This window comes from Hemitrygon akajei, chromosome 30 (genome assembly GCF_048418815.1).
Source record: "Hemitrygon akajei chromosome 30, sHemAka1.3, whole genome shotgun sequence".
Lineage (NCBI taxonomy): Eukaryota > Metazoa > Chordata > Chondrichthyes > Myliobatiformes > Dasyatidae > Hemitrygon > Hemitrygon akajei.
In genome coordinates this window covers 24,778,820-24,800,878 of record NC_133153.1, presented here as the reverse complement: position 1 = coordinate 24,800,878, position 22,059 = coordinate 24,778,820, and the positions used below count along the sequence as shown (strand labels likewise).

The 22,059-nt window shown below is 37.5% G+C and overlaps 1 protein-coding gene across 1 annotated transcript in view; it reads left to right on the top strand.

The window, feature by feature from the left end:
• The window catches only part of leo1 (LEO1 homolog, Paf1/RNA polymerase II complex component), a 32,155-nt gene extending 10,664 nt beyond the window's left edge, over positions 1–21,491 (top strand). Inside the window, exons 2-12 of the mRNA XM_073033144.1 lie at positions 6,758–7,537; positions 9,118–9,225; positions 9,357–9,448; positions 12,022–12,167; positions 13,703–13,787; positions 13,962–14,056; positions 15,216–15,350; positions 16,165–16,300; positions 16,456–16,642; positions 18,801–18,898; positions 21,222–21,491. Of these exons, the coding sequence (XP_072889245.1) occupies positions 6,758–7,537; positions 9,118–9,225; positions 9,357–9,448; positions 12,022–12,167; positions 13,703–13,787; positions 13,962–14,056; positions 15,216–15,350; positions 16,165–16,300; positions 16,456–16,642; positions 18,801–18,898; positions 21,222–21,323 (1,964 nt within the window). The 3' untranslated portion in view covers positions 21,324–21,491. The remainder of the gene's footprint in view (positions 1–6,757; positions 7,538–9,117; positions 9,226–9,356; positions 9,449–12,021; positions 12,168–13,702; positions 13,788–13,961; positions 14,057–15,215; positions 15,351–16,164; positions 16,301–16,455; positions 16,643–18,800; positions 18,899–21,221) is intronic.
• Positions 21,492–22,059: the final 568 nt, after the last annotated feature.

The window sequence follows — 22,059 nt, the reverse complement described above, 5'->3', positions numbered from 1 at the left end:
GAATGTATAAAGTCATTGAGTTATTCAGCATGTAAACTGGCCCTACTTACCCATGCTAACCAAGTTGCCTACAGAACTAATCCCATTTTTCTATTTCTCTGAGTTTGGCTCATATCCCTCTACACCTTTCCACGTACCTGTCCAAGCGCCTTTTAAATACTGTAATTATGGCTGCCACTTCCTCTGGCATCTCATTCCAGATAGCCACCAGCTTCTGTGTGGGGGAAAAAATTGCTTCAAATCCCTTTGAAATCTTGCCCCTCTCACGTTAAACCTACACTCGTTACTATTAGATTCCCCTACCCCGAGAAAAAGTATTGTAACCATTCACCTTATGTTTGTTCCTCCTGATTTTATAAACCCCTGTAAAGTCACGCTTCAGCCCTCCTAGTGCCAGGGAAGTAATTCCCAGCCTGCACAGTCTTTCCTTGTAGTTGATGTCCGGGTATCATTTCATGAAGCTTTTCTGCACTCTTAATTACATCATTCCTAGACCCTGAAGCGATGGATTTAATAACAGAACACGTTGGAAAAGAATTTGAAGCTAGTAGAGTGAGTAGAGAATTATGAAAGGCAGTTCTTTGACAATGTGAATCATTGTGTGATGGAATAGATTAAGTGGAACCAATGGAAGTGGTTTTCAGGCAGTTCTGGGTTACGAACGAGTTCTGTTCCTGATTCTGTCTTTAAGTCGGATTTGTACGCAAGTCGGAACAGTAAATCCGGTATTATTTAGCGTCAGTTAGTCAAACGTTTGTCTTAGTATATAGTATATATTTTACTTTTCTATGCATATAAACCACTTAAGAAATGTATGTACTCCCATAATTAAACCACTGCGTTGCTTAGTAATAATTGTAGCTTTCATCGGGGCAGGACCTTTCACATGCTCCATTATTCTCACTTTATCCTTTAAAATTGTTCCAATCGCTTTATTATTTCCACTTTATTTTCAATCGCAATCGCTTCCCATCAATGGAACAGAAACACTGCGGGCGGCGGGTCTCGACCTCTGCTGGCTCCCGAGGTCCACTGGGTCCTAAGGACCACCGCACTGAATTCTCCGGGTCCTAAACTCCACCGCACTGAGACAGATTAATTGGGACAAGTGGGGGCTGTGCTGGGTTTGGGTATTTGATCCTCCTCAATATTCCGCGTGGGAATTTAAACTGGAGGTGGCAGTGTTTTTTTTATGATGTCGAGTTGCGAGCTCGACATCAACCCAGCACGGATGGTACGGGAGTCACTGGATTGACATCAACCCGGCCGGGAGTGGTCTGTCACTGGATCAAACTCGGGAACCTCCGTTCTCCAGCCCGGCGCTGATCCCACTGCGTCACCAGCTGACTGGAATGGGGGTGGGGGGGGCGGTCAGGGTGAATCTTGCTAAGAAAATTTAAGCCAAATACAAAGTTACGCACTCACCACAGTGTCACCGGCAATGACTTAAAATGGCGGATGGTGTTGCGATCCGACTTAAAATGGCGGACAGCGTTCTCCTTACTCGGTTCATAAGTACGAGTTGTCCATAATTCGGACTTTCGTAACTCGGGGACTACCTGTATTTGGATTTTCAGAAGGCTTTCAGTCAGGTCCCACACAGAATGCTGGTCAAAAAGGTTAGCGCATGTACGTTTGTGGATAATGTACTGACATGTATTGAGAAATTGTTAGCAAATGCAAAATGAAGAAGCAAACCTTCCTCGAGCAGACAGGCTGTCAGTGCTGTGGTACTTCAGGAGTCAATGCTTGTTGCTGCTTTTGGCCTTTGAGCAAAATGTGATATTTTCAATTATTCTGATGCTACAAAAGTAGGTGGAATTGGGAGTTTGAAGGAAGATGAGTGGGCAAGAACATGGCAGATGCAATATAATGTGGGAAAAAAATGAAGTTATCGACTTGAGTGCACAGATCAGAACAGGGGAGTATTTTTTAAATGGTGAGAGTTTGACCAGTGTTTAAGTTCGAGTGGACATACGTAAGTTTGGGAGTCACTGAAGCTTAACATGCAGGTGCAGAAAGGCAAATGTTATGTTCGCTTTTCTTATCAGGAAATTTGAATACAAGAATAAAGATTTCTCACTGGAATTATTGAAGATCTTGTTGGGACCACAACTGGAGTGTCATTTCTGTACACAGGAGTATAGGAGTGAGATAATGATAGAAAAATAAATTCTTTACAGTGCTCAACAATCGATGCAGAGTGGATGATCCTGTACAGTGTCTAGAGCTAGAGGTCATGGTGGCAGAATACTGAATGTCATTTGGGACTAAGATGAGGGCGTATTTTAATTTTGCAAAGGGTGATGAATCTTTGAAATTCTGTACCATGTTGTGCTCGGAGACTTGGTCATTGAGTTCATTCCAATCAGAATTCTAGATGTTAAAGGAAAAATGGGAAATGGGGATTGTGGAAGTTAAGTGCGTTGAGAGAGTAGATTAAGCACAGTCTTGAATGGAGGCACAGGCTCAAAAAGCCAGATGGCAGGCTCTTGTTTCTATTTCTTGTACAGTATTGGTAAGGAGATTCACTACCTCAAGGTAACAGGGTAAGAATTTAAATGTGGCCTCTAGGTGTCACTCCTCTCCTAGAGGTTCTAAACTACTGCAAATTACTAACCCAAATATATTTATGTAATATTATTCGACTGTTTATTATCACTTGTTTCTGTGAAGAGATGCTGGTAATATTACCACAGGTCAAATTTTTATATTGGAATAGAATATGGCACGTAATGTGGAGGATTATTATGGATTGCCCAATGGTTAAGGTTAAGTTTTCAAATATGCATCCTGACAAATGCAAAATTGCGTGTGATGTTTTGTCAAATTTACCGGTCAGTATCAGGACAAATTCTTAGGATCATTGTATTGGAAGATTTCAGCAGGTTCACAGAGAACACATTTTCCATAATGTGTCTGATTTATGTGGCTGATTCCTCATGCTAATAGGAAAACCAAAAGTTGAGAATAAATAATGTAAGGTCCCACATAACCCAGTAATATTTTGTTTAAAAAGTAGAATGACTTCCATTTCAATTGCACACTCTCACCTGTATGGAATGAATCAATTTTTAATAAGGTAAATATCATCTCTGGTAAATTTTGTATATTTTACACTATTTAATCTTTTCAACTAGAAAGGGTTATTTTTGTCTAGTCAGCTTTCTTGACTTTTTTCTCTCTGATTATTGTTACACATGAGTATGCCCCCAAGAATAATCATTTTTTTTGTTCCTGTAAAGAGGTTTTCAGTAAGTTCCCATACAGAATGCTGGTCAAAAGATTACTATAAGGGAGAGCCTGCTATACTAAAGCAGGCAATGAACATAGTGCAAGCTCTAGTTATTAATGAATAAAAAGCCACATGTTTTGCTGTGTATTTAGTGCCAATAAGGGATAAGGCAGTTGAAATGAATTTGCTAAGATGACTGTATCTTTATGGTAGGGATTTGATTTAATTTTTTCGAGGTTTTGGAAGGAGTTTTAGATAAATAGATATTTTATTGATCCCAAAGGAAATTACAGTGTCACAGTAGCATTACAAGTGTACAGATATACAAATATTAGGAGAAAAGTAAGAAAGAATAAAAAAAGTTTCCTTAAAAATATGATATATAAGATTTACAAGTCAAAGATGACAAGATTTACAAGACTTCCAAGTTCACACTGATGGTAGTGCAAGAATTACCGTAATATTATACAGTAATGGTACACATTCACACCATCCAGATGAGAAGTGATGTAGTATCGCATAGGGTGCCTGTGATATCAGGATGTGGTAAACAGAGGTTAATAACAGTTTAACAGGAGGAGGTCATCACTTCCCCAGCTATAGACTCAGAGAGCCTAATGGCCAAGAATGGTAAGAATGACCTCATTTAGTGCTCTTCGAAGCAACGCAGTTGTCTTAGTCTGTTACTGTAAGTACTCCTCTGTTCAGCCAAGGTGGCATGCAGAGCATGAGGACATTTTGCACAATTTTGAACATGCACTATCTGAGATTGTGTGAGAATATGATGCCTAGAAAGTTTCAAGTTTATACTTTGACCCAGTTCCTATCATCCTTTTGTGATTATTTCTCAAATTTAAAAAAAACCTTTTCTGTCATGTAGAAGGAAATTGCTGAAGTTCTTCATGAGTTTGAGCAGGGAAAAAAAATCCTTCCCATTCTCAAGTGGGATGATTTCAGTAACAGAAGAAATGAAAATTGTTCTAGCTTTTCTAGTTTAGTTGACACATTGGCAAATTTTTTGATAGTATATGAGTCAGTATTTCAGAAACAAAAACAAAGTGAACAATAGATAGCAGTCCTTTAACTTGTTCCTTAAAACTGAGTGAGTGAGAGTTGACCATGGATATTGAGAGTTGACCATGGATATTGCATCCTAGCTGTCTAGATACACAGGCCTGTGCAGTGCAATATGGAGAGCAAGCTGTTGCCCATGTAGCAAACTCCCCCTCTCCACACATCTGATGAACTCAAAAGGAACAAGAGAGACTGATACAGCTTGGTACCAGCATCTTTGTAGGAGTTATCAGTCAGTGTTGAACTCAATGTAGAACTGCTTTAAGGACCCCGGCTCTGGATTTTTCCTCAGGGCTTACTCCCGAAGCCTTTCCCATGAGTGGGTGTAGCTGCAAGGCAGCGGAGATCTGAGATCAGAGTTTTCCTTCTCCAAGATGAGCTGCCAACCACAGCTGACAAGCCCCATCTGCCAAGCGACTGGTTTTAAGGTGCCAATAGCCTGCCTTTGCCCCTTCTCCTGTCAGTAGAAACGGTTCTGCCAGGCTTAGTAGCTAAGCCACATGTGAAGGCCAGGAGCTGGACTTGGTTGTCAGAGGCTATTTGAGGTGCACACAATTGGGAGCATTTAATAGGTAGTGGGAGCTTGTCCCCATTACCACCACCGGCTATAACAACCTTACGGGACCTTAAGTTCAGATAACCCTGTAGTACAGTGTTAAACAGACCAAATAAATTTATAGTTGCAAATTTGAAAAATCTTACTAATCAGATATATTTTTCAGTTGTAATTTATGGAAGTAATGTAAGCATCCTGTTTATGTTACTTTTGAACCTGTTTTGCAATTCTCTTAGGTGTTTACTTTGTAAACAGACCACTTTTTTGGATAGGAAATGGTTGTACGGTAGCCAACCAACTCTGGTTAAATTGTTGGCCTGTTTGAATATAAAGGGGAGACCGTAAATAATAGAACTTAGAGGAAATCATTGCTGATTGCCAAATCCTAAATTTGACCATTAGCCCACTTGAGTTTTGAAACAGGAAATTATGGAAGGTTAATTTGAAAGGGTAAAATTAAATGTGTTACTCACTATCTTGGAATAGTTCGAGTTAGTTATTATTTAAAGTGCTTAGTAATTGGAGTAACTTATGAAGCAAGATGATAAATCATAGTCCCAGAAACAGCAGTTCATAAACTGATGATTTAATCATAGTTCAATTCCTCATGATGTGAGACAGTTTTCATTTCTTTTAAATTTTTTAAGTTAGCTGCAAAGAGGTTCAACATGTACATTGCTGAATGCAAAAATATCCCAGACTCCCTTGACTGGAGGTCCTTTGGCATTTAAGTGGAAGGCAGGTGGTTATGCAATTTCATTGTATGCCTAACATGAATTTAAATTGCAGAAAACATTCAAAACTATTCTGCTACTTGGATTATTTTGTGATCCGTGATCCTGTTCATAACATCAGTGTCAGTTCTTTTCAAATCTGATTCTAATGTGATATGATTGAATTCATTTCAAAGTCATGTTTGAAAATTATATTTGTTTATATACATGTTAATCAGAAACCCTACTGAATACTCCCATACAGTTTTACATTAACTGTTAATTGATTCGTGTCACTAAGTTTTGTAATCAGAATAATGAATAAAAAGGAAGGGAGTGCGGATTTAATCTGTTCTTTTGACATAGTTGCCTTATGTTTAGTTGATACAAGTTAAATGGGAGGAAATAAGTTATTCAAATTAAAGTAATTTTCTATCATAAATTATTCTATACAAATCTCAAATAATGCTTCAGAATATAAAAAACTTCCCGACCACAGTTGGATGCTGTTACCGCAGAGAAAATCCACTGTTTTAAAACTAAATTGTAATGGTTGGTTCTGTAACTGCCCTTGTTGACATGCTTTATGCTTTAAATTTTTCTGCTTGAAGTTGTGATATATTTTGGCCAATAAGTAAACTCAATGTTGATGAAATAACTAATGTACATTGCAAGAATACTTTACAAAGGCATGTAATGTAGTTTTGTGCTTGTGCTTACTTGTATGTGACTTAATTCAATTCCTTAAATCAGGAATTGAGGGTTAATACCAGAAAATAGTATTTCTTTTAATTCAGTTAAAAACACATCTGTCCAGGTCATGTGATGACCTCTGAAGTCAGTGAGCTACAATGAAAAGCTACTGACCTGAAATATTAACTCTTACTCTGTCTCTCTCTGACTTACAGAATGCTTCTAATATGTTTGGGTTTTAGATTTTAGGTATTCAACAGCCACAGTGTTTGAATAGTGTACTGTTGTAATCTGTGAGTACTGAGATTGAATTGTTTGTAATGTTGGTTTCCAGGCTTTGCAAAAGTGTAAAATTGACGGGGGAAAAAAAGATCAATGATTCCTTACCTACACCATTGCATTGGGAAAATTAAAGTCAAAATTTCTCTTTATATGAATGTAGTGATGAAAACTGTATGAAATTGTGTTTCTCTTTTATGTTCACAGATTTTGAATCCAGATCTGGATCAGGCTCAGACTCAGAGCAGGAACAAGCCGCCTCAGAAAGCAACCCTTCCAGGAGCGAAAGTGAAATAGAAGATGGGAATGAGGATGAAGAAGAGAGAGAGACGTCCAAGCCCAGCAATAAAGAGCTGTTTGGAGAGGACAGTGAGGACGAAACAGGATCACGACAGAATGGAAGTGAAGATGCGTCTGAAAACCAGTCCATTGCTTCAGCACAGTCTGACCAAGAAGATGTTCAGCATTCAGAACCGGAGCAACAAACTGACTCTGAAGAGCATCAGTTTGAAAATGAAGATGATAACAATGCTTCTGACGCGGAGAGTGCACATTCTGACGCAGAGAGTGCACACTCTGAGGCAGAGAGTGCGCATTCAGAGGCCGGCAGCGCACATTCGGAGGCCGGCAGCGCACATTCGGAGGCCGGCAGCGCACATTCGGAGGCCGGCAGCGCACATTCGGAGGCCGGCAGCGCACATTCAGAGGCCGGCAGCGTGCATTCAGATCCCGGCAGCGTCCAATCCCGCTCTGAAGCCGGCATTATCCATTCAGACGCTGGCAGTGTCCATTCCCGATCAGACGTTATCAGTAACCGTTCACACTCTGATGCCGGCAGCAACCAATCTGATGCTGAGGATTCTGAAAAGGAAGTGCACTCTGAGAATGAAAAGTGGGAAAGAAGTGATCAGTCAGATGAAGAGGAGAAAGCGCATCGTTCAGAAGAGGAGCAGCAACTGTCAGATGAAGAGCAAGAACGTAAATCAGGTATTGAAAAGCAAAACAAAATCTAAAGATGTTGGAAATTTGAAATAAAGGGAAAAAAAGCTCAGCTGGCCAAGTTGCATCTATGCAAAGAGGAACAGAGTTAACATTTCAGGTCAATGAACCCTGTTCATTTAAAACATCATTCACCTAAAACATTAACTTCGTTCCTCTCTTCACAGAGAGAAAAGTTGTGCATTTCCAACTTTTGTTGCTTTGCTTACATGAATCTGGTAGTTTGATAAGTATAAACCAGAATTGAACTTTGTCTTTGGTGATATGTATGGCTCAAACTTATTAGACAAATTTGTTGAGTCTAAAACAACTTTAACTAAGATATCCTGTCTGGATAGTCCTGTTGAATCATGTTAATAGTGTCTAACAGAAGAACCACTTCCTTTCTGTAGCACAGTGCAGTTCTCTTAATGTGGTTTCAAGTTCTTTGAAGTCATCAGCTTTTCATCTATATCCACTATCACAAGAGATTGGAATCTTGGTTTGTTTTCGCCACAACTGAGAATTTAGCTTTAATATTACCTTTTATAGTACTTGAGTAGTCTCAGAAATTGGCGTTTCTGACCTAGATTTTCCAATGGTAATAACACAACTGTCATCAGATCCTGTCTTTGCTCCGTAAAACTAATACCAACTTTGGGCTTCGCACACACACTTTGGTCAAAGCAGAAATGCTGAAGTTGTTGTCAATGATTCAGCATCTTCACAAGACTGCTCTTTGCAAGCATTGATACCAGAGTCATCAGAATAGGCTTGTTGCAAAGCATTATTCTTTAAAATATCCTGAAAATTTTAATGCTTAGTTACACAGGCCATGATAGATCTTAATGGTGTTATAAATCGTACCATCCCTTAAAAAAAAACTTTCGTAGGTTTATTTTGATTTCCTCACAAAATATTTCAAAATGGAAAGAATTTTAGTTTTCTTTAGGAATTCTTTGTTTCTGGATTAATTATATGTGATTGTTCCAATCTTTAGTTATTAATTAGAAGTGGTGTTTTAGTTTATGTCTGTAGGAATTCCACCATGTTATTTTCTGATCATCAACAGCTGGGTAGCAGTGGCCCTCTTGAACTGACTCCTGACAGCAGATAGTGTAAAAGAGAAACCTTGCCTTTGGTGAGAGCCTGCCTTTGAGGATCGTGATGAACAATGATGCTTACCACCAATTGCAATATCTGGCGGTTATTTTATCTTATTCTTTTCAATTGGCTTCATCGTATCATTTGGCTTATCAAAGGTTCTTCAAGAATTTGTAAATGAGGCAATATTTATGATTCTGTGGCTCAATTATTTAAATAATTTGCTCTCTGCTTAATTTACATTTATCACTTACACTAAGGAGTATTATTTTTTAAATACTTTTTCGAAATTTCAAGTGGATGAAACATGACTACATTTCAGTATTCACAAACTCATTGAACGGTGCTCTCAAAATTTGATTGTAAGCAGCCCTGCACTTATGATCACTACTGTAACAAACTCATTGCTATTACTGCATAAATAAGATGAGCATCGATATCAAGAGGTTAAGTCAGATGTTCTTTTAAACAGTTCTCAATTTCAGTTACAGGATCTGCAAGAGGCAGTGATAGTGATGAAGAAATAGTTAGACACAGGCCAAAGAAAACAATTGCTTCAGATTCTGACTCTGACAGCAATGTGAAGGATAAAGGTAACATTCTTCAACATGTGCTCACTCTCTGCTACATGTATTTTCAGTTTTTTTTTAAAGAAAAGTTGGCATTACCAGCTGTGACAGTGCATTATTTTCCTGAGTGTGTTGGTGCTATGACTGTGTTGCAGATAAAATAGATGGAGATGATCTTTTTGGAGGTGCAGATGATATTTCATCTGACAGTGAAGGTGAGAAACCTCCCACTCCAGGCCAACCTGCAGTAAGTAATTTTTAAATATGTAAAATGTATTTATTTATTTCTTGTATCCAGGGGAGTAAAAATCCTTATGTGGCTTCTCTGTCACAATGTACAAGCAAATAAAGAGGGGAAATGTGGGAGGATATTGCCCAAACGCTAAAATTGTATACATAATTTTGTAACATATATATACAGTCAGATACATAATCAGTTTAATGTACAGTCAGATATGCAATCAGATCGATGTATATTGATAAATCTGATGGTCTGGTGAAAGAAGCTGTCCTGGAACCTGTTGGTCCTGGTCTTAATGCTGTGGTACCATTTGCCACACAGATGCAATTGAACTGATTTGTGGTTGGTGTGGCTGCAGTCCCTGATGATCCTCTGGGCCCTTTTTATGCACCTGCTGCTGTAAATGTCCTGAATAGAGGAAAGTTTACATCCACAGATGTGTTGGGCTGTCCGCACCACTCTCTGCAGTGCCCTGTACCAGGCAATGACAACAGCCAGTCAGGATGCTCTCTATTGTGCCCCTGTAGAAAGTCTTGAGGATTTGGGGACTCATGCCAAACCTCTTCAGCTGTCTGAAGTGAAAGAGGTGCTGTTGTGCCTTTTTTGCCAGACAGCCGGTACGTATGATCCAGGTGAGATCCTCAGTGATGTGTACACTGAGGAACTTGAAACTACTCACCCTCTCAACTACAGTCTCATTGATGTCAATAAGGGCTAGCCTGTTTCTGTTCCTCTTGTAATCCATGATCAACTCCTTTGTTTTTTCGACATTGAGGGAGAGGTTATTTCCGTGGTACCACTGTGTCAGAGTGTTGATTGCTCTGTAGGCTGTCTCATCATTGTTGGAAATGAGGCCTATCAGTGTCATGTCATCTGCAAATTTGATCAGTAGATTGGAGCTATGCGTGGCAAGAGTCGTGGGTTTATAGTGAGTGGGGGGGGGGGTTGCAGGACACAACTCTGGGGGAACCCATCCTTGCCACCTGTCGGCAATCTAGCAGGAAGTCCAGAACCCAGCTGCACAAGGCAGGGTGAAGGCCGAGGTTTCTGAGCTTCTTGTCGGGCCTAGGGTGAATTATGGTGTTGAATGCTGAATTGTAGTCAAAGAACAGAATTCTAACATAAGCGTCACTCTTCTCCAGGTGGGTGAGGACGGTGTGTAGTACTGTGGCTATGGCATCATTTGTTGATTGGTTGTGTCACCAGGCGAGTTGTAGAGGTCCGGCGTGGGTGGTAGCATATGTGTTGTATGCAAAAAAAAGATACATTTAATTGAATCACAAACAAGAGAAAATCCGCAGATGCTGGAAATCCAAGCAACACACATAAAATGGTGGAGGAACTCGACAGACCAGGCAGCATCTATGGAACAGGGTAAACAGTTGATGTTTCAGGCCAAGACCCTTCATCGGACTTGTCTCAGCCCGAAACGTTGACTGTTTACTCTCTTCCATAGATGCTGCCTACATTTAATCGAAGTTTCTAGAACTATCATTTTGTAGTTGAAGAGAAATTTAGATAAATGGAGGACAAATAGGAAATAGCAGCCAGAATAGCATAGTGGTTAGCATGATGCTTTACAGTACCAACGACCCAAGTTCAGTTCCTGTCACTGCCTGTGAGGAGTTTGTGTGTACTCTCTGTGACTGCATAGGTATCCTCCTGGTGCTCCGCTTTCTTCCCATATTCCAAAGCTGTACTGGTCGGTAGGTTAATTGGTCATTGTAAATTGTGAATCTGTGGAATGCTCTGCCACAGACTGGAGGCCAAGTCGGTGGGTATACTTAAGGTGGAAGTTGATCGTTTCCAGATCAGTCAGAGCATCAAAGGATATGATGAGAAGGCAGGTGTATGGGATTGAGTGGGATCCAAGATCAGCCATGATGGAATGGTGGAACAGACTTTATAGGCTGAATGGCCTAATTCTGCTCCTATGTCTTGTAGTCTTATGGCCTAAATTGTCCTGTAATTAGGCTAAGATTAAATTGGGGGATTGCTGAGCAGTGCAGCTCAAAGGACTGGAAGGATCTACTCTACACTGTATGTCAATAAATATAAATAAAGGGAGGGAAGGGTTTGCTCAAGGAGCTGGCATGGATTTGATGAGCAGAATGGCATTCTCTGTCTTAAAAGGAATATGAGAAATGGGAAGTTCTGAATACCTCATGATATAGGATAGTTCTCTGAAACTATCATTTGCTTATTATGAAGGAAAGTTCCTTTTTAAAAAAAATGTAGCTGTTAATTGTGAAAGGATATTTAAGGTTATGAAAGTTTTACAGGAAAATAAGTTTCTTTGTTGGCAAAATGTTAAAGCACAGGGCTTGAACTCAAGATCATCACTACAAAAGCCAAACAAAGCTGTATACCTGTCATTGCATAAAGGCACCTTATGATTTGATTTTGTTAAACTGTTAACTAGTTAATAATTCTTTTCCTTAAATTGAAATTATGGAAACAGCATTTTATTTTACTGATAATGACAATGTTACCACTAAGTGTTGGCATTTGATATTTTGTGTAGTTAGAGTTTCATACCCCACCTCTCCCATCTTTTAATGATTGTGTATTTGCTTCAGGATGAATATGACATGGATCAGGACCATGCCGAAGAGGAACCAATTCCAGAAACACGGATAGAAGTAGAGATTCCCAAAGTGAACACTGATTTAGGAAATGATCTGTACTTTGTTAAACTGCCTAACTTCCTCAGTGTGGAACCCAGGTACTTCAGATTTGTATTCTGACATTTTTTCTCAAATACTAAAATGATTTTATGGATCAATAACTCATATGTTTTCATTTGTAATGTACAAGCAGAAGGCTGTTTAGCCCATTTGGAAATGTCTGAAAATATTTTGGAGTTTTTCTCTTAAGATTTTGTCTTCTTGTTAAGTGTTGTTGACTCATGGCAACTCTACGGATACCATGGTTCTCCATAGGATTTTTATGGCAAGATACAGAAGTAGATTGCCAGGCCTTCTGTGCAGATGCTGCTGCTGTCCAGTTTGGGACCCGGCTGGATCTGAACTCAGAACTGTCGGCCTCAAAATACAGTACTGATGCCACTACACCACCGACCAACCCCAAGATTTTATTTACTGATTCTAAAATAAGTTTGATTCCATTATCTTCTCCAGTAATCCATTCAGGGTGCGGTGTAAAATTGGCGAGGTTTTTTCATAGTTCATTCTTTTCAAAGCTAAATGTCTTTTTTTCTTAAGTCCTTTGTTAGTGATTAGCTCTTCAAATTACATCTAGGTCTTCAGTTCTTTCTTGTATATTGATGCCCAAAGCTAAACATCGTCCTCAAGTGGAGATATAATTGGAGCCATGCAAAGTATGGATTAGAGTTGCTGTAACTTCTATTTTATTTTTTGCTCTTTGAGTCAGTAGGTCCTTTGTTAAAATTATCGTCTAGATGCTTGAGCATGCAATCCATTATCACTTTTTAGTCCATTACTAAGTGTGCTCCACAGTCAGGGTCACCACTATTCTAATACAGAGTTAAAATGAAGCTTTATTGTCTTCTTCATATTTATCTTCAAAGGGCAGTGCACCTAAGATACAAATGTTGCTAAGCATATTATTTGTATTTGCAGGATCTTGCTATGTGTAATGATGACTATACCCCTCAAAGTCCTTGAATGAGTAGTGTTTTGTGACTTCCTGATCCATGAAGGCTATTGTGTAACTCCATGCCTTTCTCTATATAGATTAACATTTTCTAGTTGATTGTTTTTCATGTCGAATATACGCAGAATATCATTCTTATCTATTTCAACACCATATAAACATTGCAATATCCCTGTAGAAGTTGTAAAATCTATATTTGATAGCAATCCTTTATCTAATCATACCAGTATATTTGCTGGCACAAGTAAGTTGTGAGTTCAATGAAAATTTCCTTTTACTAAATGACATTAGTTAGCATTAAATGTTCTTTTGCACTATTCACTAGAATGTTTTGTAATAGTGTTATGACTTAGGTCTGATTTGACTTTTTAAAAATATATATATTTTAACATGCTCACTCACAGATAGCTAAAATCAATTAAAATTAGAAGCATTTACTGTGAATTAGAAATTAAGTTGGACATGTGTGAATTAAATTTAATTTTTCCTTAGTTTGCGCGGAATACATTAAGATTATTATACATTATTCTTGCTATCTTATTTGAGGGCATCTTTTAATAACTATGGTAGTACTCATTTTTCAAATTATTATCTACAAACATCCACCTTTCTGTTTATTTTAAGACCATTTGACTCTCAGTACTATGAAGATGAATTTGAAGATGAAGAGATGTTGGATGAAGAGGGTAGAACAAGGCTTAAGCTAAAGGTAATACCTACCACCATGCCTCACATTCCACAGCAAAGTAATTAATAACTATAACTGGTTGCTATGAATTTACTGTGTATATTTTTAAAGGTTGGTTTGAGAATGGACTGAGTCCCCTCTTTAAGACCACACCTGTAATATTAACCCTTAAAATCAAATGTTTCCTGGTCACAGGTAGAAAACACAATTCGCTGGCGAATACGCAAGGATGAAGAAGGAAATGATGTTCGTGAGAGTAATGCTCGAATAGTAAAATGGTCAGATGGAAGGTTGGTAACGTTTATTTTTATCCATTTAGTGCCTCTGTCAAAGATGTAAAAACTGCAAGATATACAGTTTTATAATGTAGATATAAGTAAGGAATTCTGTTTTCTTCTATGGATCTTGCTTTAAATTTGCTTATTATTTCGTGTCATTTTACACACTGAAGAATTCTAAGTATACAGTATATTTATTTTAGCTGGATAGATAGTTGTAATACCAGTAATGTTGAGTGAAACTTCCTTGTTTAAAAAATAAGCACATGTATGTGTGCCTGCTGTAAATTGAAAGCAAGAGCTGGAGTCAGGAAAAGAGAAGTAGTTTCATAGATTATGATTTAATTTTTACAGGCAAAGTTAGGGGGATAGGCTGAGATTTCTAAATTCTAGAAATATGCAACTACATCTATCAGACAACTTCTCATTTCTACATATGGGTAGGTAACCAAAGCTTTCTCAAAAATAGCTTAGCTGATTATTTTTTAGAGACTGGAAGGATCTGATTTAATTGGCTGTATAGGTTTATACATGAGTTTCTCAGTTTTGGCAAATTCAGCAGCTAAAAGGAGGCAAGAGCAGCTTAGAAATACTATTCCTTACTTACTCTGTATATTAGTTTAGATGGTATACTGTAAAAATCTCATAATACACATCCTAATTGTTGGGAGATTTTGGTGGTATAGCATCTGGCCCAATATTAGTTTTTAGTTGGTATACTGTAAAAATCTGATAATACACGACCTAATTGTTGGGAGATTTTGGTGGTGTTGCTTCCTGCACTTCTGATGGCATGTGTTGCGCTTTCATTTCCTGCATTCTCTCTAAAATGCTCTGGGACCCCATTTCTCACTCTTCCTCTAAACACAGTGACACCCCATTTTTTGCAGTCCCTTTATATCACCAGTGCCTGTTGCTTGTACTCCATTTAATCTCCCTGGCTTTACTAGAAAATTTATTAAAGTATGTAACATTATTAAAAACGTGTATTGGGATTTTAATATTATATAATTTTTTATCACATAATCCAGTTAGAGATGTACTGAACTATCACTGGACTATTTTGTACTTAACGTAGAATTTCACGTGTCATTGAATTTTATTTTATTTAAAGAAGTAAATCTCAGTTGGTGCATAAATAATTAAGGTATCATCATTTTTTACATTGTAGTATGTCCTTGCATCTGGGAAATGAAGTTTTTGATGTCTACAAGGCTCCACTTCAAGGGGACCATAACCATTTATTTATTAGACAGGGGACTGGTTTACAAGGTCAGGCAGTCTTTAAAACCAAGCTTACATTCAGGTATGTTGATCTCTTTAAAAATTAAAGATAAAAACCTGTAATTTGTATTCATTGCTGATAAACCACTATAAAAATATTGTGTAACATATATGAATTTATTAAGTGAATGTTTAATGGAAGTATTTGTTGAAGGTAAACCTACATTTTTAAAACTGTCCTTGCAATAAAAATTGTTTTATTAAAATTAACCTTACAGGAGAATTTGATAATAATAGGTTTATTTAATTGAAAACATTTAAATAAACTTGAATCTTCCATTTTCATCCATGACCTGAAAAAGATTACATTTTAACTTTTGACTTTAATTGTGATGTTTGACACCATCATATGTTGTCATTCTTCAGGCCATTTAACTAATGAAGTTAACAACTTTACTCACTAATGCTATCCTACGATTCACAACAGTAATGTTGGATTTCATTTGTTAATATGATTAAGCAAAAGTGTTTACAGAAATAAACCATAGGTTTTCCAAATTACCTTTGCAAATGTAATCTTTGTCCAGTTTTTCCCCCCTCTCCACATTACTTCATAAATGTCTATTCATCACTTTGGAAAATTTTATAATGCCAGATGTCTATGTTTGTCCACTGACAAGCCTTCATGGATGAGCTGAGATAGCTCATGGGGCAAGATTGCTACAAGAACTACAACCAAATCTATTATTAACTTTGTTAACTTGCTCCTCAGCTGTAAGTCAGTGGTTGGCAATCTAGTTGACAGTCAATGTTTAATTACAGTCAAATTAATGTAATATTCTAGATGGTAAATGAATGTGGTTGTACTAAACCTGTTTTGCCCTAATGTACCACAGGCCTCATTCCACAGATAGTGCTACCCACAGAAAGATGACTCTGTCTCTGGCGGATAGATGTTCAAAGACCCAAAAGATTCGAATCCTTCCCATAGCTGGCAGAGATCCTGAATCCCAGCGTTCTGAAATGATAAAGGTAAGTAAAGCTGATCATGCACCAATGAAGAATTTTGAAATGATGTTGCCAGCTTTTTTTAGGCAGATGCAGGAATAGGATAAACAGTAGATTTATCATTGTTAAAATGCACATTTGCATCTTTACACAACTGAAACTGTTTTTGCTCTTGGCAGAAAGAGGAGGAGCGTCTTAGGGCATCTATCAGAAGAGAATCTCAGCAACGTAGAATGAGGGAGAAGCAGAGTCAACGAGGCCTTAGCTCCTCCTATCTGGAACCTGATCGGTATGATGAGGAGGAAGATGGTGATGAAACCATAAGCCTTGCAGCCATCAAGAACAAGTACAAAGGAGGAGTTAGAGGTAAGGGCAATAACTCAAACTAAGCAGTAGAATGTTCATTCAGAGCTCTTGAGGCTTTCCATACCTATAATCCATTTCAAGGTGGAAAGATGGCCTTTGTGTTTACAGAATATTTTGCTTGTTATAATGCTTTTCACCAGTTTCCATATAGTTACTCTGTACCTCAGTGTGTACAAGCCAAATTACTGTTGCAGATCACATTTTGATTTCAGAATCTATATCCTGTTGTTTTCAGTGCTTTATTTTGGTGGATTATTTTTAAATAGAGAAAGAAATCAAATAAAAATCTCTCAACTGAAAAATAGCAACTTTAGAGCTATTGGAGTGAAAAACATTGGAGTATATGGCTAATTTCATTTGTGGGTGGTTAATTATTAATATTTATTAATTGTGGGAAGGTTAATTATTAATAGGAAGAGGCTGGTTATTGTTTGGTGACTTAGCATTTTTATTGATGTGAAAGGCAGATTAGGATCAATACAACAGTTTTGAAAAATTTAAAATTGTAATATTTTTAATTGAAGCTAGTGGTGAAAAATAGTAGGAAGGAACTTATCCAAACATAATTTTTCCATCCACTGGTTTCCATCCTTGTTCTCACAAACATCCAGTCAACTGAAGTTTTAAACAAGCTTTGAAGCAACTGGGACTTATTAAACAGGATCCTGATGCAGTAATATGTTCCCACTAGGTGGTGCCTGCACCATATGGAACTGTACAGTCATTAGATACATTTAAGAGGTTAAGTCTGCAGGCAGCTCAGAACAGTGGATTTTCTTGTGCCAGGAAGATCATAAATCCAGGAAACATCCTATATATCTTTTTGCCTCTTCTCCAACCCATTCCCAAATCCCACCCATGCACAATTTCTATCTTAATTGCACAGATTTCCTGCTCCCACTACCATTCTGTGAGTGAGTGGTATACAGACATTATTGCAAAGAGGTGTGCTAAGCAGACAGTTTCACCCTAAGCTAGTGCACTTCAAACAAATTTATATGCTAGTTCTTCCACACCTCAACTGCACTTGTGTTGAAGCATGCCTACAAATAGGCAATTAATGTTAGCAAGAACATTTTAAGCTGTGAATGTTTATTAAAAATCCAAAAGACTAAACAAGTTTTTAGAAACTCAAGGTGAAGTTCTGCTGTATGTTAGCATGTGAGTAGTTGACAAATTAATGTGACATTATTTTAACCTAGTCTGCTAATATCCCTTAACAGATTGTCAGTTGCTGTATTTCTGATATAAATAATAGAATTCAAATTTATTAACCAAGTTAATTGCATTCAATTCACATATGCACATTTTGTTACAGACTTTTCTCTCCACTAAGTCCTTGCGAAATTTGCTTGTTATATGTAAACTCAGTGACTTGGCTGATATAACTAGCTTTCTAGCTTTCAAGTTAATCTCAGTGGAGAATATCAGGAGGACATTAGATTATGCAGCTATTAGAGATTGAACGGGGTACAGGGATCTTGGATCAAATATTTAAGGGGAAAAGGTAAGGATACTTCCAGCAGTTAGATTGTTGCAGAGAGCTGATGCAGTCAGTGGTGTGAGGTAGTTATCAGGTTGGTGGAGAAACAGTTTTGTTCCAGGAAGGCTCCAGAGGTCTAGTACGGGAGACAACAAAAGGGCGGTACTTGATTTAGATTTGGAGATAAACAATGGACCAAAAAGCAAATTGAGTTTCATTTACAAAACCATTGTAAAAGCAGCTTGTTTAAAGAGAGCAATAGAACTTCATCCAGGAAAAATGAAGGGAAGATGACTGAAATAAAGAATTTACCAGTTTAGAGAAACGGGAAGCACATTAAAAGGAGCAGAATAATAGATTTCAGTCTAGGAATTCAGTAGGTAGCTTCAGATAAACATTGAGAAATAGGAATGGCAGAGAAGATGGGAGGTGGTCCAGGTGTACAGCACAGTCCTCATGGTAGAAGTGTTTATTCAGAAAATGCACTTTTGTGATTAGTACTTAATAATGCTGAATTTCAATTTTGTTTCATATACTGTTAATACAGAGCCAGCAAGTATTAAATTTTAAATGACACTTTGTTATTGGAGTTACATTTCTTTGTCATCATATTTACAAATATCAATTAGTGTTATAAATATCTAGTTTGATATGGATGTGTTCAATCTATTTCAGAGGAGCGTGCCCGTATTTATTCCTCAGACAGTGATGAAGGGTCTGATGATGACAAAGCACAGAGGCTCTTGAAAGCCAAGAAGTTTGACAGTGATGAGGTTTGTATGGAGAAATGGCATGGAGTATTCTAATTTTAAAATGTAACTACAAATAGTTACTGCAGATTTATTTTTCAGAGTAAGGCAACTATTATCCATCTTCATTGACTGAAGACTGATTTTTAATTTGAAATATTGATCAAGAACTGACCATCTTTGATTAGGGTTTTACATTTAGACTATTCAGAGTTTTGCAGATAAAATCCAAATGGTTAAAATTAAATGAAAATGTATTAATTATCCTCACTTGATGTGTAACATTTATTTAGATGAAGCTTTATTAAGAAGCATTTAATAAATTCATATATTTGTCACAGGCAACACAAGTGAATCTGCAGATGCTGGAAATAAATAAAAACACAAAATGCTGGCAGAACGCAGCAGGGCAGACAGCATCTCGGAGAAAAGATCTGAACTTCTTCAGTGTAAATGAAGATGCTGTCTGGCATGCTGAGTTCTGCCAGCATTTTATGTTTTCATATATTTGTCAGTTTATTAATGTAACACATATGATACAAAATCGTGTTCTGCACAGAATACTTGAAGTTGTACTTTAAGACATGGTAATGAAAACCTCACTCATTATGGAAAACAAATCTGTTTGTGGACCATTCAATACTCATACAGCTAAGCTGGGTTTGGTTTTGAGCATGTTGTGTGACAGTTGTAATTAGTTTTTAGAATTGATCTATTTTGGTAAGGAGGGAGGGGATTTACTTTTTATTCAGTGCTTTATACAGTATTTCTCTATAAATCCCTGTTTTCTGTCTGAATAGACAATATTAGTTTTCAGTGAGTGGCTGAGCCACCCCTTTCGGTGTAGTTAAGGAGATGGTAAGAAGGTGGTGGAAGAGGAAATGAAATGGATATAAATTGTGAAATGTAATGTTTTAATAGCATTTTAAATTTGGATCTTAAAGAAATTATCCATTGTTTATGAAAATTTTAACAAAATGAAATGCTAAATTTGCTATTTAATCTGGAAGTTCAATTGTTAATTAATCTTGATCATATTAAATAGCTAATTATTTAACTATTTAAATCTGATCAGAATTAACCAAAATCATCGATTAAACATTATTTAATTCATCATTGAATTGGATCAAAGATATATTTAGAGAAAATATCATAATCCTTCTACCTGCTATGTACCCCTATTTGTTTAGTTGGAAATCTGGGAGCCAGCTGAGTTGATACTTCTAAGTATCTAACAAGGTCTTTTCAAACTAATTTTTGAGATTTCCTAAAGGGACAATGTCCAACATGTGTAATGAATATCAGTACAGTGGCTAAATAGTGCAAGGCTGAATTAGGCAGCAAGCAATTTTACCATATATTTTTAAGGATTTTGTTTCTTTCATCTTTCAATATGCAGTACTAAAAGAAAATGCTTGACCATCGAAATACTCTTACTAGATACAGTCAAGCTGTGGAAATCCTGATGGTTTTGCATCTGACTCATTAGTCCTGACTGAGAGCTGGAGTAAAACAGAAAATCGACAGCACAATACAGGCCCTTCGGCCCACAAAGGTGTGCCAAACATGTCCCTACCTTAGAAATTACTAGGCTTACCTATAGCCGTCTATTTTTCTAAGCTCCATGTACCTATCCAAAAGTCTCTTAAAAGACCTTATCGTATCCGCTTACAACACTGTTGCCGGCAGCCCATTCCCCGCACTCACCACACTCTCTGAGTAAAAAAAACTTACCCCTGACATCTCCTCTGTACCTACTCCCCAGCACCTTAAACCTGTGTCCTCTTGTGGCAACCATTTCAGCCCTGGGAAAAATCCTCTTGACTATCCAAACGATCAATGCCTCTCATCATCTTATACATCTCTAAGCGACATGTGCAGTCAGAGTTGGGTGTTGAGAGTACAGCCAGGGCCGGCACCTGGACTGTAGGCTGGAGCTTGAGTTGTGGTCTAGAACACCAGGGGGTCGGATACCTAGGCAAGATTGTTGCTGGTCCAGAAATGCTTCTATATTTCCTACTCTTGGTAAACTCAGCAGGTTCACTGGAACGTGTACTATACCATTGTCTAAAATGGTATAGTGAAATAAAAGTGTGCTTTGGTTATAATAATCCTATAGTTCTGAAAATCTGCCAGTACAATACCACTAGTGTTGGGGATTATCAGAGTTTCACTTTGATGTATTTCATTCTAATGTACTTTGATTCATATCAATGATTTAGAAAATACTTTATACCACCTATCAATTCAAGTAAATATTTTAACTGCTTGTACAATTATCCTTTTTTATCTATCTTTTTTCCAAACTCTACTCTTTCTACTCCCCCCCCCCCCGCCCAAATATTAGGAAAATGAAAATTCTGGAAAGAGAAAAGCTGAAAATGATGACAAAGGTTCCAACAAACGAGCAAAGAAATATGTGATTAGTGATGAAGAGGAAGATGACTAAGATTGCCTGCGTCAGATGACTTTTGTCAGCAGACATTAACTTGTACAGTTATTTTGTAAGTAGCTATGTTGTCTGATTTTTGATTTTGGATAATTTTGGTAATAATTTGTAATTTGTTGGTTCATGTATGTACCAAGACACAAAAATTAAATCTTTTGTATAAAAATATACTTTCGATTTTCTTTCTTTTGGTTATTGAAGTAAAGGTTATGCCTTACAATTTTAGAAGCAGGTCAGGACTGCCAGTTAAAACAAATAACAGATCAACTTTACCTTCCATGATTGCTTATAGTTTACATAAGGGCATCAGAGGTGGGAACAGGAGATCAAACCACTCCTTGAGCCTGCTCTGCCAATTGGTAAATTGAGGTTTGATCAGATCTTGGTCTATCTTGTATAATGCTCAATGTGGTTATGATTTTGTTTCCTCTATCAGTTGTAGATACATACATGGTGCAATTCTTCAAATTACCAGCTGATTTTCTCTAAAATTGCTAAGGAAACTAGGGACTAACAGACTGTAGGTGCTGGAACATGGAGCAAAAATCAAGCTGCTGGAGGAACTCAGCAGGTCGGGCAGCATCCGTGGAGGCAAATGGACATTCAGTGTTTTGGGCTTAGACCCTTCATTTGAACCAGACTCGACCCAAAGTGTCAACTGTCCATTTCCCTCTGTAATGTTGCCTGAACTGCTGAGTTCCTCCAGTGTTTTTAGCTTTTCCGTATAGTTTTCCTT